The sequence below is a fragment of the Centroberyx affinis genome, unplaced genomic scaffold, assembly GCF_046629955.1.
Source record: "Centroberyx affinis isolate AG114_WGS23_722 - 3 ecotype Tasmania unplaced genomic scaffold, CSIRO-AGI_Caff_v1 ptg000903l_1, whole genome shotgun sequence".
Classification (NCBI taxonomy): Eukaryota; Metazoa; Chordata; class Actinopteri; order Beryciformes; family Berycidae; genus Centroberyx; species Centroberyx affinis.
In genome coordinates, this window is record NW_027279487.1 from 26,949 (window position 1) to 44,741 (window position 17,793).

Here is a 17,793-nt window from a genome sequence, read left to right on the forward strand (position 1 = left end):
CAGACAATAGTAGTAGACTAGTATGTCACATATAACATGGTTAAAAGCAAACAAAATTTCTTTAAACTTACAAATGAAATGTCAAATGCTTTTAAAGCGTGAAACATTTTTTCCTTCCATAGATGAGAAATGCTTTTCCTTACAAATGTGTTCATCACTGTAAAATGCTGAAGTCACGTTGCAAAAGAAGCTCAAAGTGATGGTGGTAAATGAATAAACCTTTTTGCCCTGTAATGTATTTGAAACTGCAGTGTCTACAAAGAGGGCACAGACACAAAGTATCGACTTGAGCAGGTTTTATTAATCTCTATGCATCGCATCATTGCTAGGCTGTTGTACAGAGGGGCTCAAAGCTGAACAGTATCTAACACTCTCGGCTAGAGCAACTTTTCTTCTAGATTACAGCAACGCTTTCCCAACCTTTAATCTCTAAAATCAGCAAACCAACTGAGACCTCAAGAACTGACAGGGATATTAACTGTATCAGAGACCCATAGAAGGATAAGTCAAGTCAATAAAGTCATTGACAGGCTGAAGAAACTCAGATTTGGGTTTCCTACAAGCATCTTTGCAGCAAATCAATCTTTGTTCCATGGACTTGTGATGGAGCAAATTTGATTTTGATCTACATCTGGTGCAAAGGCCAAAAGTGGAGGACAATTACACTGGACTGCGTTTCCCAAAGCATGTGAGTTCCAACATCATCTCTTAATTAATCAACACTCAATCAAGCAAAGATCATTTTAGTGCTATGGTCCTTTTTTGCGAAAGCCCAGCTCGTCAGCTAGCCTACATACAGTGAGGACTTGGAAGTATAGGTATGGCTACACGTATTTCTTATCTTACAGCAGGACATAGAGCTCTAGTGATGATGATATAAATCTCTGAGGTCAAACTGTTATGACTTGCAAAGGCAGGATCTAGATTTACAACAGAATCAGTGGGTTGGCTATGGGGTTTTTCCAGGTGTGACAAGGAGTTGAAGCTTTTGCCGTGGGGGTTTCAGGGGTGTTTTCACTCAGATGAGGATTAATCCAGAACATTCTCTTGTCAGCGGACAGTGCAGGTTGGGGTGAAAATTCAATGGTGGCTTTACTTCACCACTCTAGAGAAATAAAGAGAGAGACGGAAATCAGAATTAGCCAGTGCAGGTTCAACATCAACCCAAACAAGCACAACATGACATGACCAGAGCAAAAATATAAATGACTGTGCACGTGTTTTTAGCTATCAACACACAATCTAAGGAGTGTACAAATCCCGTAGAAGGTAAGCTGAGGTGAATTCCCGTCCCGATAGCTGCCAACAAGCTGTGAGGTGTGAAGCTTTGAAGGGGGTAAATATAACTTTAAACACTACTTCCTCATGGGATCGTGAAAATCTAACCACACTGATTTGTACAGCAAGTGGGTCAAGGAAAATCCTAGGGGGACATTTTGAAAGCAGAGATTTCAGTTCTAAAATTCAAAACGACTGTCAACTGACTGTGGTTTGGCCTCGCCAGTGTTAAAGGAAAACACTTAAGTTTTTGGGAGATTGGCCCATTGATCAACTTAGCCGTTAAGTGACGAGAACATAGTCACCAAAATCATCCATGTGTCTTCAGTAGATGGCTCCGGTGCTCCAAGCTAACACTTTAGCATGCACTATGTTGAGTGATAGTAGGCGACTAGCATTATCTCAAAAGTGACAAAATAAGAACTTGTAGCAGCTCTAAAGCTAAATGGTAAGTAACTTTAAATGATATGTGGCTAGGTCTAGCAGTTCAGTGCCAAATTTACACAAAATATGATACAAAAATGACATAGTTTCGAACTACCAGGGAATCTAAATCCAACATCTTCGCTAAAGTGTTAGCATGGAGCACCAGCGCAAGGGGCCAGCCTGCTTTGCTGTTACTGGACACTCACACGGAGGTTTCCTTGTAGCGGTCGAGAGCCTCCTGGGCCACCACCTCCGAGAACTTGGGGTCGGACCAGGGGATGTCGCCCGGCACAGTGAAGGTCATGGGCGGAGAGTCAAAGAGCTGCACAGACACATTAGTGTCTCCTGTCGTCTTCTCTTCACCGGCTTTCTCCTCGTCCCTGGAGATTACCTACAGGGTGGAGAGACATGTCGTTTACTGCCAGGGTGGAGTTTCAGTGGGGGTTTTTTCTATGTGTGGCCTCTGTATCTGCACATATGTATGTATGGTGAGACCTATGGGTTTACCAATATTGGCTTTACCAATAGAACTTTGATACCCCCCTATTTGTTCTGTTCTTACATGTATTTTATTTTTACCAGCTTCCCCACAGCAATCATTAAAGTTTCTAATCTAGAGACAGATGGAGAGAGAAAAAGAAAGAGAGAGATTGAGGGACAGCTAAAGGAGGTCGTCAAGTAGTCCTACGTACCGTCTGGACTTGGAAGATGCCGTCCTTGGTCTTGGTCTTGTTGGCCAGGGCCGACACCCAGCCGAACTGGCTGTTGAACAGGTCCAGGATGGTGGAGGTGTTGAGCATCTCCTGCTCGAACCTCTTCAGCAGGGTGCTGTACTCCTGGGTGAAGCGCTCGGCCAGGGCCAGAGCTTCCTCCAGGTCCGCCTTCAGGGGGCCCTGCAGGGGCTGCTTACCAGAGCAGTCTGGAGACAGGCAACATACAAACATCATCATATGTGTATCTCAAGTAGGGTTGGACAAATATATCAGTTTGGCAATATATCGGTTCAGTATTGTCGGATATATTTCATTATTCTGGGTTTTATTGTCCCAGGATGGTCTGAATGCTGTTTTAGATGCTTTTCCACCCTGACAAGAATCAAATTCTGGGAGAAACAGAAACTAAATACTTCAAAAAAAACTTTTGGCATGAACTGAAAAATGCTTAATATCCTCTCGGAAAAAAGGTTAGGCCTGCCTCACATTCATCAGGATATTTGAAAGCAGGGACTGTAACCACAGTATCCTTGATATTTCATTACTTAGAAACGGGAAAAAATGTTCTGAATATGAATTTAATTTGAACTTCTTTGTATTTTCCTCATGTCACAAGTTAGTAGCTAATACTTCTTCCTGGGACTCCTTCCTGCAACGTCTGTTCATGGCAGAGGAACAAAACACCGTTAACACAAATGAAGAGATGAAATAATTAAATTGCCGTCTCTCTGCATCTCCGATCATTAATATGAAGTGCTCCCAGTTTCCACATGATCATAAAACGTTAACTGTATTACCGCAACACAAATATCTCCAGACTGCCCTTCGGAGCTGCAGCTGGGGTTTCTTGCCAGCTAACAGGATACAGCAAGAACTCGTTGCACCCATTTAACCTTTTGAACGGTCATTACCAGTCGTCTCATGTAACAAAGAGAAGAAGTGCTGTTTGATTTTATTATGGGGGAGAGTGCAGACCAGGTGAAGCTTCTCCAGCAGAGGAAAACTGCAGCAGCATTTTCTCCACTGCAGACATGGATTCTGAGCACTAAACATGAACTCTTGGCCAATACTGATAACCGATCAGATCCGTTGCTGCTTTAACTAAACAATACAGACTTAGACTGTTAACTTTATAATCAATATACAGTCCAGAAATGATTAAGAGATTATCTATCTTCTTCTATAAGAGACAGAGATCATCCAGTGTGTGAAAATGGATGAGAAGTCACTCTGCTTTCATTTCCGACGTTCCATAACTGCTATTTTGATTTTCACTTTTTTCCCCCCTCACTATTGTTGTTTCTCCTTTTTTTCCAGTTTTTTCTTTTTGCTGCTCTAGCATATGATTTTTGTTTTGGGGATGTTCTCTGATAATTTCTCCGATAATCTATTTCAATAATACCAATAATCTATTTTCCTTCTTAATATTGAAGAGAAAAGGAACTGCACAAAACTCTCAGTATAAGGCAATTGTATATTTGTATTTAGCTGCATGCTGATGCTTAAACCCAACCAACATATGCCAACTGTAACATACCCTTCTTTTATCCATATTTACCCTGGCCTATGAGATCTATAATTTTTTTTTCTTGTTTTTTTTTATAGAGCCTTGGTTATTTTGGGCCATTTCCATACTTTTCAGTGCTTTTCACTATCTTTGTACAAGCGAGGATCGTGTGCATATGTGAGTTCTTGGTCCTCTGATAAACTGTCAGTCACAATATGAAAGGAGAATCATAATACCGATGTTCTGGATGTCTTTGCACTTCTGACACTCCTCTCGCAGCTTGATGCAGCCGGCCGAGTTGCGGCGGATCTCCCTGCAGGTCATCCTGCCGTCGCCGAACGGCTTGGTGATGACCACATCCTCGTTCACACTGCCGTCTGCCACCACACACACACACACACACACACACACACACACAGCACAAAACACACAGGTCAGACCAGATCTGAACAAAAACTGGAAGAGAAAGTTTGTATTTACACAGCAAACATTCTGACGTTGAAGAGATGTGTAACTACAGCACCAAAATGAAAATTAATATCTTTCTATCATTTCAAAACAGTCTCCAAAGCTGTTTTAATAGGAACTCATCATGCCGCAATATCATATTGTGAACCCAACCCAAAACAAAACTGGAGGGACCACTTAGAAACAGACTTGTTTCAACTCCTGACCTTCCTTTGTCATTTCATAATCCAATGATCAGAATTTCATAAATGGACTGGAAATATGCATAGACATATGAGTAGCCCAGCCCAGTGCTGATAAACGAATCTGACAAAGCAGCAATGTAAAACTGCTCCAAATGGTTTTAATTACATTATGTAAATTAAAAAACTAAGGCTATGGCCAAACTACAGTTTTTTATTATATTATATTATATTCTTATGCATTCACATATGAGGAGTTGTCATGTTTACCTGAGAAAGATCCATGTTAGATTGAAATGCTGTGGGTGAGTTTTTATCATAATAAATAGTGAAAAATCAATGAATAGAGTTTGAATTTGATCACATTTTTGCTGATTGATTTTTGTCTTTTTTCGCAGTATTTTGAATATTGAAATGATATTGAATAAACTCAGGAAAAGTCAGAAACGCACCCTCAGCAGTAGGGCCGTCCATGTCGGAGTCCATGTCCATCATGGAGCTCATGGAGCCGAACAGGTTCCGGGCCATGCCCATCATGGGGAGGAACATGCTCTGGAAGCCGTGGAACTCGGGGTCGTGGAAGGGCGAGCGGGCCACGCGGCTCGGCCGGTCCCGGAGGCCCCCGTGGGCGCCGGGCGCCGGTCCCCACAGGCTGGGCATGCGGAAGGGGCCGGGGAACATCGGAGGGTGGAGGGAGCGCATGTGGTCGAACACCTGAGAGAGACAGAGAGGAAACAGAGAGAGAGTTGGTGCTGTTGTACCTGTCGCACCTCTGCAGGGATGATGGGAAGCGACCAAATGTCCTCACAAGAATAGAAAGATGAGGAAAGTGGGGATGGAAATATGTACTGGAAAAGAGTAAATTCAGGCAACACTTGCAGTACTGAGAACTTAATATTTATTAACTGCAGGGTTTGGGCCATTCATGAATTGAATAGAGAATGCATGGTAAATTCCAATTCAATTCCTGGAGTTGGAATGGGAGTTACACCCAGCTCTACAGAACTGGAACGACAGGAAACATAGTTGAATTCCATTAAATTCCATGAAATGCCACTTCTAAGAGAGATTGTCTTGACTTATTAAACATTATAAAATAAACATTATGAATCAAATAAAAGAGAATTCAACCAATCAAATACATTCGAATACCACCTGAAAGGTCCTTTTAACATTCTATGATATTCAGTATTGATAATATATAACACTATCTCAGAAACAAAAAAACATGGAATTTCAATGATATTCCAGATAAATTCCAATTCCGTTTCTCTGGGTTTTTCCAATTCCAATTTCTTAGTTGAATTGAAATTGATGAGTTCATTCATGAATTGACCCCAACCCTGGTCCACTGTTTATCCCCATGGTATACATATACACTAGTACCTTCATACTGTCCAAGAAGATGTTGTCCACGCTGTCGGACACCTCTGAGTATCGCTCCTCCAGGTTCTGGAAGTACTCGTTCTGCCGCTGCCCTTCCCTCTCCAGAACATCCATGTTCTCCCCGTTGATCCAGATGGAGAAGGGGGAGGTTCTGTTCAGCACCTCCTCCAGCTGGAGAGGAGAGGAAGAGGAAGAGGAGAGGAAGAGGAGAGGAGAGGAGAGGAGAGGAGAGGAGAGGAGAGGAGAAAAAAAGACCTCATCCTCATATTCAAATGCTGGAAAGGGAGACAATGAGTTGACAACTGAGTTCTATCCAATGTGTGTGTGTGTGTGTGGGATCTCCTGACCTGGCGTCCCACCAGTCCGGAGCCGCTGCTGCAGGTTTTGGAGTAGAACTTGATGCAGGTGTTCTTCAGGCAGGGCTTGCACTCCTCCCACAGAGCCTGCATGGTCTCGTTGCACACCTCCTCCTCCTGCTCCAGCTTGGCCTCCATGTCCTGGGCCGTACGCATCGCCTCCTGCATTCAGACAGAGACAGAGACATTTTGAAAGACCCGGTTCTTCTTCTTCTTCTGTTGATTCCAGATAAAGCGCAGAGCGTCCCTTACCTCCTTCTGCAGCTTGGTCTTCTCCAGCGCGCTGAGGAACTTCTCGTGGTCCTCGGACGACTTCTGCATCACGCTCTTCATCTCCTTCACGCCGTTGATGGCGTTCTCGATCTGCTGGTCCAGGTACTTCTCTCCCAGCATTGAGATCTCTGTGAAGAAAAGTGGATGGTGTGTTTGCTGTAATTCATACATTTTCAGACTTTTCATTTCTACTTCACAAGTTTGCTGATAGGCAATTCCGACCCTAATAGACCCCAGAGACTTACGGCTGAGGTCTTCCTTAGAGGGAATGACCATGCAGTTGGCTGAGGCCAGCAGAAGAGCCACCACAGCCAGAGACTTTGGCACCTTCTTCTTCATCATCATGATCATCATCAACATCCTCTCTGACGCTCACGGGGCCAGCAGGCGATGAAGAACAAAACCTGGGGAAACAACACAGATCAGTTCCCTTCAGCACCTAAAGAAGCACCAAACTATTCAGGGTCCAACAGTTTTATGTTTTCAGTTATGTGCAGAAAAACAAATGGCTGTATATTAGGGGTAAACCAATATATTGGCCTTTTATTATAAATCAGATATCAGTCAGTCAGTTGTTTGATTACATATTTAATGTATAATGCATCAATACTACACTGGTTGTCTATGGGAACCTTAACCTGAAACCTGAATCTGAATTTTGATCAGATTCCACAAAAATATGCATAAATATGTCTTACTATTCTCATTATTTTCCATTGTTTCAATAGAGTTTTAGTGTCCCATGATAGGCTAAATCCTGTTTCAGAGGCTTTTCCACCCTGACAAGAATACAATTCTGGGGGAAACACTTGATTTTTTGGATTCTTTGTATTATATCACAAAAATTGTCAAATTTAAAGATATTGAATATTCAAAAACCCATATAAGTCGAACCCTAGCTTCTGATCCCCGTCTCCTGACAATCTGTAGTGTTGTTGTAATGCCACTCCACCACCACTAGAGGGCGATATGGATCCTCACAATCCAGACAGGGACCTACGCAGCAGAATATGACCACGCTTGCTCAGCTGTTTTCCACCCTTACACAGCATAACATAAAAATAACAATAACAATCAATACACATTTATAATTCATCAAAGGCAGCGGTTCATGTTACTCGTTTATCAGGGTGAAGTTGCCCAGGAAGTGATGCCTTCATTATGTATCAGTTTCTACAGTTCCCTTTCCTATTCATAAAGCCTTAGTAGGGATATTATTAAACAACTGACCTCAGATCAGTGTTTTGAGTGAGTTTGACCCACTGTGCCTTATAAAGGCATCAGCAGGCTCTTCCTCTGTTTACCCATTTCTCTGACGTATGATTGGTCAGCTGCCCCTATATTCAACAATGACACATTCAACAGACCATGATTGTAGCTCTTGCTTTCTTTCTCGCGCACACACACACACACACACACACACGGTCATCTGACAGATGAACTCACAGTCTAATCTCTGTTGATTATTTCTGCAGCAGCCGACCATAATCCCCCCTTCTCCTCCAAACACACAGCATGGGATTCTAAATGCATCTCCTGAAGACTGTATGAATGTGAAGCAGGGTGTTGCTGGAAAAGTGAGAGGATGGAGCTCAGTCACCCTGGATACGTGTTAAGAAATATACTGTCCCAGTTTTCAGTGTCAGTTGGGTTAAGAAAATACCTCCTAGATTGAAATTGTATTCAACTGTTTAAGGAGTATTATGAATGTTGGGAGTTTATCATTCCACAAGGGTTAGGGTTAGGGTTAGGGTTAGGGTTAACCCATGTGTCCCCAGTAGATCATTGGATCTGGAGCACCAGATCCAATGATCTACTGGGGACACATGGATGATTTTGATGTGTATGTTCTCATCACTTAACAGGTAATGTGACCAACAGGACAATTACCCCCCCCCCCCCAAAATGGTATATTCCTTTAATCTGCAGTCAAAACCATGCACATGTTCCTTCCACTGTTCCAAAGCCAGTGGGACTCAACTCCCGCTGAGGAAAGAAAATGTCCCACTTTGTTCTAAATGTGGGTGTTCAGGCCTGCAGCCGCTTATTCAATGAGGTTATTTTACATGTGACAATAGCTGGCAATCCTCTCGTTTAATTCTAACATGCCAGTTAATAGGAGATTTGTAAACAGGGTGAGAATGCCTTTAGCAATTTAACGAATGCACAAATAAATGAGTGAGCCGTGACTTGGAGAGAGGGGGGAAAAGTGAGTAATGCTTTAGAGGAGAGAAAAGAGAGAGAGAGAGAGAGAGAGAGAGAGAGAGAGAGAGCACTCCTCCTCCCTGGTCCCTGGAGTTTGCAGAGGCCCAGCTCTTTGCTTAATTCCCGCAGCAGGGATCCTGGTTACACAACTATAAAAATGCATCGTCCTGCACTCCAGATGTTGTCTATTGGACACTGGGAAGGCCTTCCAGAAAGTTCACTTAGTCTCATGAGATGAAATACAATGAGGTGAAATGCAATGCAGAGCAGATATTTGATATTTTTCTCTGGCGAGCATCACCATGTGCTGATATGCCTAAGAGACTGTAGGATTTTCGTTAAGTCCTTAATGAACTGTCTGAACTAACTGTGGTCGTAACCTTTATAGACCATAAGGAAGATCGTTTTCACTGCTGTTGTATTGGAAAATCGCTTTATCCATTTCACATTTCATTATAATTCAAATTGCTTGGAAGTTGGAAGCTCAAATCGCTGTTGGAAGCATTTTTGCGAGCTAACAGAAGATGATGTTTGTTGTTGAAGTAATATCTCGCAACATTTTCATAAAAATAAATGTCTGTGATTCAACCTACAGACAGTTCATGAAAGCTTCTACTCTTTCTCAATACGTGTTCTCCATGACACTTTTTACATAATAGCCCATAACCGCCAAAGTAGTATAATTCCACAACAAAAGAACACAAGTGGTAAAATTGACACTTTAAGTTATAATAGTGAGCTATTATTGATGATTATGTACATATATATATGTAGAGAGAGAGAGAGAGAGAGAGAGAGATTTTATATGTTTATGTTTATGTTTTCATTTGCTGACAGCTGACATGCATGTAACTGTGGCTGAGCTATTAAAACTAGCTCTTGAGTTTCAAATCTGGTACTGTTGGTATCCAGATGTTAAAACACATACAAAGTCCCCACAACAGAGTTCAAAAACAGGACTGATGTCTGCATATTACAAGGGATTTGTCTGCACTAAAGCCTTACTGATGGAGACAAACAGTGCAGCAGGGGTCAGAAACTGTCCCTGATCACAGCTGATTACTTCTGCTGCTGTCTCTGTCCCTCACTCTCTCTCTGTCACACACTCAAACCTGCACAAACAACTATTTCCCAAAGCTAGAACTGAAAGGAACAAGGGACCAATCTGCGATACCATGTCTGCCCCATTTATGGTAAATTGGAGGCTGGTATCCCGGGACTCATTTTTTACATCTGTTTGGGATTTTCCACTTGAATGACCCATATCGCACGGTTATGCTGAAATAACAGTCAGTTCTGAACCAGAAAATGTATTAATATCCCTAGAAAATCAGTTTGGGTACAGTCATTTTGCAGTTCATTGTAGTCTGGAAGAAATTTGCTCCTGTATTAAAATTGAATATCTATGATTGTGAATACCACGTTTGGATTCTGTTTGCTTATGATGTTTTTCATTCTTAAAGTGTCTTTCCTACTGAGGCAATAAATTGTCTTCTGTTTTGTAAAGCAAGTAAAGCGTTTATTATCTTATTTTCCAGTGACTATTGCCCTGGATAGGTTTAAAAGCCTCTTAAAAGTGTGCTGAGGTGAACCACATGATGCCGTCAGTGCTAATCCAGTGGTTTGGATCCAGGGATGGAGGTCACACCCATGAGGGAGCAAAACAAACAACAGTCACCCCTCCAGCCATGAGGTCAGCATTTCTGCACGGTCAAAAACAATTACGGTGACCCAAATAATTAAGGAACATTGAGCAATATAATAAAAGTTAGTATTGTTTATAATTTGACATTCATCTTATAAATTATTTTATTGCATTTGGAGCCTTTTCTATTCTGTTCTGCTCTGTTCAAGCTGCCTTATGAGAGAATATTATAATCATAAAGATATATTGTGCTTTATCATATCATATTATATTATTACATTGTAATAGTCTTTTCTCTGAGCATCTGTGAATCTTATAGAGACCAAACCGAGCAGCGGAGCGCCTGCAAATAAAAGCCCGAGTGTGACTCACCTCTCTGCGGGTCCAGAGTCTCCAGAGCGGCTGAAGCTGCTGCAGCGCCGTCCCGCTGGTATTTATACCAGCGGATAACGGGGGAAGGTGTCGACTTGTGATTCACTGGCTGAGTATGCCGCCAGTGTCAAGCTAGCCGCGATATCACACCCCGCTTCCGGTCTCAAGATTAAAAATAAAAGCCCTCGTTGACGCACTTTTCTTTCGACGGTTTTTGAGTAGGCTAACGCAAGCTATCTCTGTACGGAGCTGCCCTGTAGGTGAAATTATGTATTTGGCAGGTATTAACTCGTGCGCATGATGCCATAGCCAATATAAAACACTTGACTTGTATTAAAAGCTTGCTAATGGATTCAAACCTAACAAATTATAATATAGAGCCATTTTTGGGACGTAGCCGATATAAATCCTTTATAATCTCTGTAACATCCCTCCAGTCTGCATACTAGAACCCATTAACTCTCAATATCCTTGTCAATAGTTTCTTACCATATGCATCCTTCGCGAATAGGCCTATGTGTTTTTTTAGGCTATTAATTAGGCTATTTAATTTGTTCACAGGAATTGTGTGTATAGAGTTAATAATTAAAAAGAGGGTAAGCTACAAATCAACCAAAACCAGGGAACAATATCTATCACATGCACTTCATTTAAACAAGGGGACGAGGTCTGTCTCATTTGCACACTCACTCCTTTTCTAATAAACTCTTTCACCAGGAAATCATCATCTTGCACCATAATACATAATACACATAATCAGTATACAGCTGTAGTTAACTAGGCCGAGATATTATTTACAACTATAGTTATAGGCTACATAAACCAGTAATTCCACCAAGTACAGATTTTTTTGTTGTTCCGCACCCATTGCGTGCTAATTCTTTGCTTTCCCCCCCCCGCGACAAATTTTATGCTTTTATTTTGAAGGCAGAATCGCTCATCTTCCGGTGTTATCCTGGTTAACACTGTCTAGCTTGATGCTCCTGAAGCTGAGGACTTTTCCAGAAGTTGTGTAATTTGTGGGCAGCTTTCAGAGCTGCAGAGCCGAGGGACAACCACAAGAGGGCGCTTTGGTCCAGCTAGTGGATGAGGTCTCTCCCTAAAGCCAATAACTTCACTGTCATGGCTGTTTATCAGAAACAATATTTGCCAAAGCATAAACGTACATTTTCAAAAACCAACACAAACAAAATTATATATTCAGACCTTATTGAGATGATTATTTGGGTTGACATAATCAGAAATATCTATAACAATGTAAAGCAGTTCCAAAGTTCACAATGTAGTTTTGCAAATGAAAACGCCAGTAAGGTATATTGGGGCATATTAGTTATTGTAATAATGATTATGTGTGTATGCGTGTGTGTGTGTGTGTCTGTGTGTATATATATACTGTATGTGTGTGTATGTGTGTGTCTTGCTTCACCCTGCTGAAAAATATTCCTATAGGCCCTTATAGTGTGTATGTGGTACACAATAAGAAAGAGACCATATCATACTTTATGGTATATTACTATAATATCCCTATAGAATATGATGTGTAGTTTATAGTTCTGCTGCGGATTATCAGGATTACCAGTTCTTTGTTGTAAGTGCAGAGGTAGAAAGTGAGTGTGTGAACCAAGCTGGATGTAAACAGCCTGAGGGATGAAGTCATCGTCTTTTTTTTTTTTTCTTTTCCCCATTTCCATAAAACAAAGGAACACCCAGGCTGGAGACGGGCCAGAGAGTCCGGGCCTGGGCAGGTCCAAGCCAGTCCAAGTCCAAAAAGCAGCAGGTTTGACTCAGACTGTTTTGACTTTAAGGCACCAGAAGAAGAAGAAGAAGAAGAAGAAAACACACAGTACCTGTACACACATGCAGCTTACCGTAATGCTGAGTGTGTGTTATGAGGCTTTTGGGAACATAGAACGACAGGGGGAGGACTGTAAAAAACCCTGCAGGGTGAAAAACACACACACACACACACACACACACACACACACACACACACACGCAACAAGTAAACATGCATGCACACACACACACACACGCACCAGAGCATTGTAAAAGTGATACAAATAGAGTGAAAGAGAGAGTGAAAAAGAGAAAATTAGTGTGTGTGTGTTTGCATGCAACCAGGTGTTGTGTGTATTGTATTGAGTGTATGTGTGTGTATACACTTTATAGGGATTAATACGGGAATGAATCGTAAACAATAAAAAAAAAAGAACATGTGGCTCATGTGACTCTAACATAGCTGCTATTTTATGGGAGTGTTCTTCCAGTAAATCACACGCACACACACACACACACACACACACACACACACACACACACACACACACACACACATACACACACACACATACACACACACAGATTCCTTAATGCTGTGTCTCTCTGCAGACGCCATCTGCTGTTTAAAGGGTCAGGGTCATAGGAAAAAATATTATTGCATGAATTTTTCATGTTCTACAGTGGCTTGTGCAATAAAACAGAATAGTGACATGTAACTATATTTCAGCTGATGGGGTTTTCATGTCACAGACCCCCCAAATAGAGCCACAGAACCCCCATTTGATAAGATTTTGTCCCAGTGACCCAAATGGGAAGATTTTTATCATTATCATTTTTGGGTGAACTATTCCTTTAATGAGTCAGTTGCCCAATAGCATATATATTTCCCAAAAAACTGGTGTATCCCTTTAAGGCTGAAAAGGAAGAAAGATGTATTACAGCAATATTAGACTTTTAATGAAACATACTTAGGTCCAAAACAGTGAGAAAAAGAAAAAGTGCACAGTACTTTTATTAACAGTTAGTTATAAATAAATCAACAATCTCTCCCGGTGTACCAATTCCTAGTGTGTGTGTGTGTGTGTGTGTATGAATTCATTGGACCTGTCTGTCTTCTCCCTCAGTGTAAAAGCCCAGTGTGACACTAGGTGGCAGGAACTCCATTCTTGTCAAGTCTCCTCCTTCAAAGTCTTCATCACAGTTCAGCTGTTTACTCGGTTAATTATGTGTCCACAGGTTCTGTCTGCACAAACCACCAGGCCAATTTCCCGCTACTTGTAAACACGCTGGTAAACTTGAGTCTGACTCTGAATAACATGGACTGTTTTTGAGGGCGTCAAGGCTGTGACATGTCAAAATTTAAACTTTTTTTTAAAATTATTATTATTGTACTAACACATCCAGAAATCTCAAAAATAATATCTTTAAAGTTTGATTTCAGTCTTCACCTTAGTGTTTTGAGAATAGTTCTGGAGTCTGGTGTCTTCCTCTTCTATCTTTCTAATTTAGCTTTCTGCTTTCTTCTCCAGGCTCCTTGAAAATGATTCAATCATAAAAAGAAACATTATATTTAAATGTCTAATATAAATATAGAGGATGCAGTCTATGAAACTGTTAGTATTTAAAAGGGTTCGTTCTGAAATGCTATAAATCCATTTGGGTTTAAAAGTATGATCCGATGTTCATTGCCCAGTATATCAAATGTGTCTTCTTCAAAGTAACGTCAACTCTTAATTCACTCATCGCTTCATGCTATTGGAAAATGCCAATAAAAATTTTAATCATTAATTCACTCATCGCTTCAATGATAATTCATAGTGAGCTGTTTCTTTCATTCTGTCACATGATGGATATCCCATTTTGTCACCCAAGGACTTCATTTATCCTTTCAAAATTCCAGAATTTGTTGTAATGAATCATTTTCCGAGTCTAGATGTTATTTTTTCCAGATGGTGGATCTCATTTTTGGAACGTAACAATTCTTATGATCTTTGATTATGACAAAGGAGGCGAACTGCTCTTTGATCAGCATTTCTGACAGTTTTCATGCCCAAAAATCCCCAAAAATTACAAGTAGCAAGTGTTTACCACAGAACTTTATTCTTGTCAGGGTGGGAAAAGCCTCTGAATCAGCATTTAGACCATCATGGAACACTAAAATAATACTAATGAATTTTTTTTAGGTGGGTCAGCAGCTCCTTAAGGCAGAGTGAGACAGGTTTTGCAGCTTTTCCTATTACTTTAATAGAAATGTATCAACTTGCTGCGACTTCCACAGCGTACACAGTGTGTATATCACACTGTAGCTGCACTGTGGCATGGGGGTCCAAACACATGAAGTCTATCTGAGTGTGTTTACAACGTTGCACTGGACCTATCTGCATAAAATAAACCACATTTACCAGAACATATGTATGGAGCTAATGAGAGCGGAGGGAAAGAGGGAGAAACAAAAAAAAAAGCGAGCGAGGACACTTTAAGGTCTTCTCGACTCTCTCCAAAGATGGCCCCCACATGTGAAATCCCAGCCAGCCATGACACCACTTCCCCCATTAATCACTGACTTGGCTATTTATGTGATGGCAGCTTTAGTTGATTTAATCTATTAAACAAAAATGCCTGAACGCTGCATGGAAATAGGACAGTATTTATGTCACGGCGATAATGCGGCTTATTGTACATATCTCTCCCTCTCTTTACGTCCGTTCACCCCCCCCTCTCTTTTCCATCCCTCCCCCCCCCTCCATCCTCCCCTGCCTCTATTTCTGGAGTCGTGTTCGCTCCGCATACTCTGGATGGGGGCGCTTTATCGAACCAAGATGGATCCGGTTTCAGGAGAAACAAATTGCTGTCAGAAGTGAGTCCAGAGGATGGGATTCCTGGAGCATCTTGCAGTGTTTATCCCCGTGTTGATTTACAGACTGTGCGTAGCCAAGGTCACACACATACACACACACACACACACACATGCACACACACACACTAATATATCAAGGTATCAGTTAATTTGACATATTGATGTTTAAAAATGCAACTTGAATTCGATTTTAACATAACACAGGCCACAAATACAAATGTGATTCCAAATTTTCTACTCCTCCAAAGTATGTTCAACTTAGGGAGGATGACTGAGGGACTTTTGCTGCTGGTATGACTCGGCTAAATCGATCGCGTGACCCAGTGGAAACTTCTGTTTTGCTCCACTGACTCTGTGTGTGTGTGTGTGTGTGTGTGTGTGTGTGTGTGTGTGTGTGTGTGTGTCCATATGGCTGACGGAGTCTGCTGTGGTGTGTGTGCGCCCTGTGCTAAGCTGCCGCAGCGTTCGATCTGCCAACTAGTGAAGTGAAACCATCTAGCTGTGCTGCCAATACTCATACGGTGCCATGCATTTCAATAAGCTTGGAATGGGTAACGCACACACCCACACACACACACACGCAAAGAGAGCCATTCCGCTGTCTTAATTGTAATATGAATCATGATTATCACCAGGCTTAATTGGTCCCATTGATGGCATTGCACGACCTGACAGGCCGCAGATGGACTTGTAACGTTCGGATGATTCTGGTATCAATTTAGAGAATAATGGTGTGTTTCCGTGTGTGTGGGTGTATGTGTTGGAATGTGCATGAACTGATTAAGAAACTTCAAGTTTGTAATCAAAGCCCGGTGCCTTTGTGATCAAAGACCAGCTGACCGACACTGGTTATTACGTTACCTAATGGAGTCCTCATTTCCACTACCTTGCAATCAGGGCTGTAATGACATTCCTCTCTTTATTCTAGACGGGGAAAAAGAGGAGAGAGAGGGAAGTGTGACTTTGTGGCAGGAGATGGATTCAAACCCATTCAGGAGGGGGACTGGCCATTGTTCCGACGGCCCGTTATTCCGAAACCCCAATAGTCCGGAAAAACGTCCACCCAATTGGACCGGAAGCCCATTTGTCCGACAGCCCGTTATCCCGGAGGTGGTTGGGTTGAGGCATGGGGTCACTGAGGTTAGGGTTAGAGCAAGCTTACGGTCAAGGCTGTCAGAAGCCACGGCTGTGGATGGAGCCAGGCGTGGAGTTTTCGGACTGTTGGGGTTTCGGAATAATGGGCCGTCAGAACAATGGCATGGCACCGGAGCAGAGAGATAATAGTCGGCGGCACCGAAGTACCTATAATCACAGCAAAGATCGTCCTAAAGGGGATTATGGCTTTTATACAATACTTACCAATGCATATGCACTAAGTGAAAAGTCCTCTTCAAAGTAGTGTACATACATAAGAATAAAAAACAAGACAAAACAAGAAGATCGCTAACTAGCTCCCTGGTTACCACAAGAGTTAGGCGGGCCAAGCTTAATGGGAATTTTCAGAAATGGGATGAAACTACCGTTGTGTAACAGTAAACAGATGATTTCCTGGCCGAACACACTGTTAATGTTATCCTGGCCGGTGCCCAGCAACAAGCACAACTCATTATCCTAAGAAGACATAAATTTGCCTTGTTGATGCATAAATACTGAAGCACCAGCATTTGAAGTATTGCACGACTTTGTCAGCTCAAGAAATAAGTTGCGGATCTTACAGTTTTACTTCGGTGTCACTTCATTACTGTTATACGATCTAAAGGGAACGCCTTCAGTTTAAAGGTCCCATATGGTGTAAAACAGGATTCCCCTTGCCTCTGTGATTGTAAAGGAGTTGGATGGTCTATCTAAACATGGTGAAAGTATCAAAACGCACGGTCGGCAACTAAATCCACACAATCCATATTAGAAAAGCGAGCCTCTAAATGAGCCGTTTGGACTTCCGTAACTTTGTGGCGTCACAAAGGTTCGCTCATTATCATTTTTGTAAGAAATAATAGACTAACAAAGTGTTTTTTTTCAAAGCGGTTGAGTGGTTTTCATTGTTTATTACCGGAGAGTTTTCCCTACCTGTAGCTGCCGGGTCTGTGGTGTCTCACGTTTCACTCTTGAAACGGTTAGCCAATCAGAACAGAGGGGTCGTTAATAGCAATGAGCCTTAAAGACACAGCGACAGAAACAGCCTGTTCTTGGTAAGGCTCAGAGAGATGCTGGAAAAAGAACATGTAAAAATGGATTGAGAGTGTTTTTGGTACATGACACCACACACACAGCTTTGAATGGACCTCAAGACACAAAATAAAACACTGGAAAGTGGAGAATATGGGACCTTTAAAGCAGCCTTAGGCA

The 17,793-nt window shown here is 41.8% G+C and overlaps 1 protein-coding gene across 2 annotated transcripts; it reads right to left on the minus strand.

Annotated features, from left to right (window-relative positions):
• Nucleotides 1–82: 82 nt before the first annotated feature.
• On the minus strand, nucleotides 83–10,835 carry clu (clusterin). 2 transcript variants are annotated; one of them, XM_071521634.1, is made up of 10 exons: nucleotides 10,812–10,835; nucleotides 6,835–6,993; nucleotides 6,569–6,717; nucleotides 6,308–6,478; nucleotides 5,961–6,131; nucleotides 5,027–5,288; nucleotides 4,161–4,301; nucleotides 2,397–2,623; nucleotides 1,911–2,095; nucleotides 83–1,105 (listed from the first exon to the last, which is right to left on the minus strand). In XM_071521634.1, exons 2-10 carry the CDS (start codon nucleotides 6,947–6,949, stop codon nucleotides 1,093–1,095), a joined length of 1,434 nt encoding a protein of 477 aa, XP_071377735.1. In that variant the 5' UTR covers nucleotides 6,950–6,993; nucleotides 10,812–10,835; the 3' UTR covers nucleotides 83–1,092. The 2 variants fall into 2 exon arrangements, with proteins under 2 accessions (XP_071377735.1, XP_071377736.1); XM_071521635.1 differs by lacking the exon at nucleotides 10,812–10,835 and adding an exon at nucleotides 8,036–8,102.
• Nucleotides 10,836–17,793: the final 6,958 nt, after the last annotated feature.

Bases quoted from the DNA above. Each gene is read 5' to 3' on its own strand.
- clu (XM_071521634.1), bottom strand. From the start codon at position 6,949: ATGTTGATGATGATCATGATGATGAAGAAGAAGGTGCCAAAGTCTCTG. The intron at 6,718-6,834 runs GTAAGTCTCTGG...TTTTCTTCACAG, and splicing joins CTCTAAGGAAGACCTCAGCC to AGATCTCAATGCTGGGAGAG. The intron at 6,479-6,568 runs GTAAGGGACGCT...GTCTGAATGCAG, and splicing joins AGACCAAGCTGCAGAAGGAG to GAGGCGATGCGTACGGCCCA.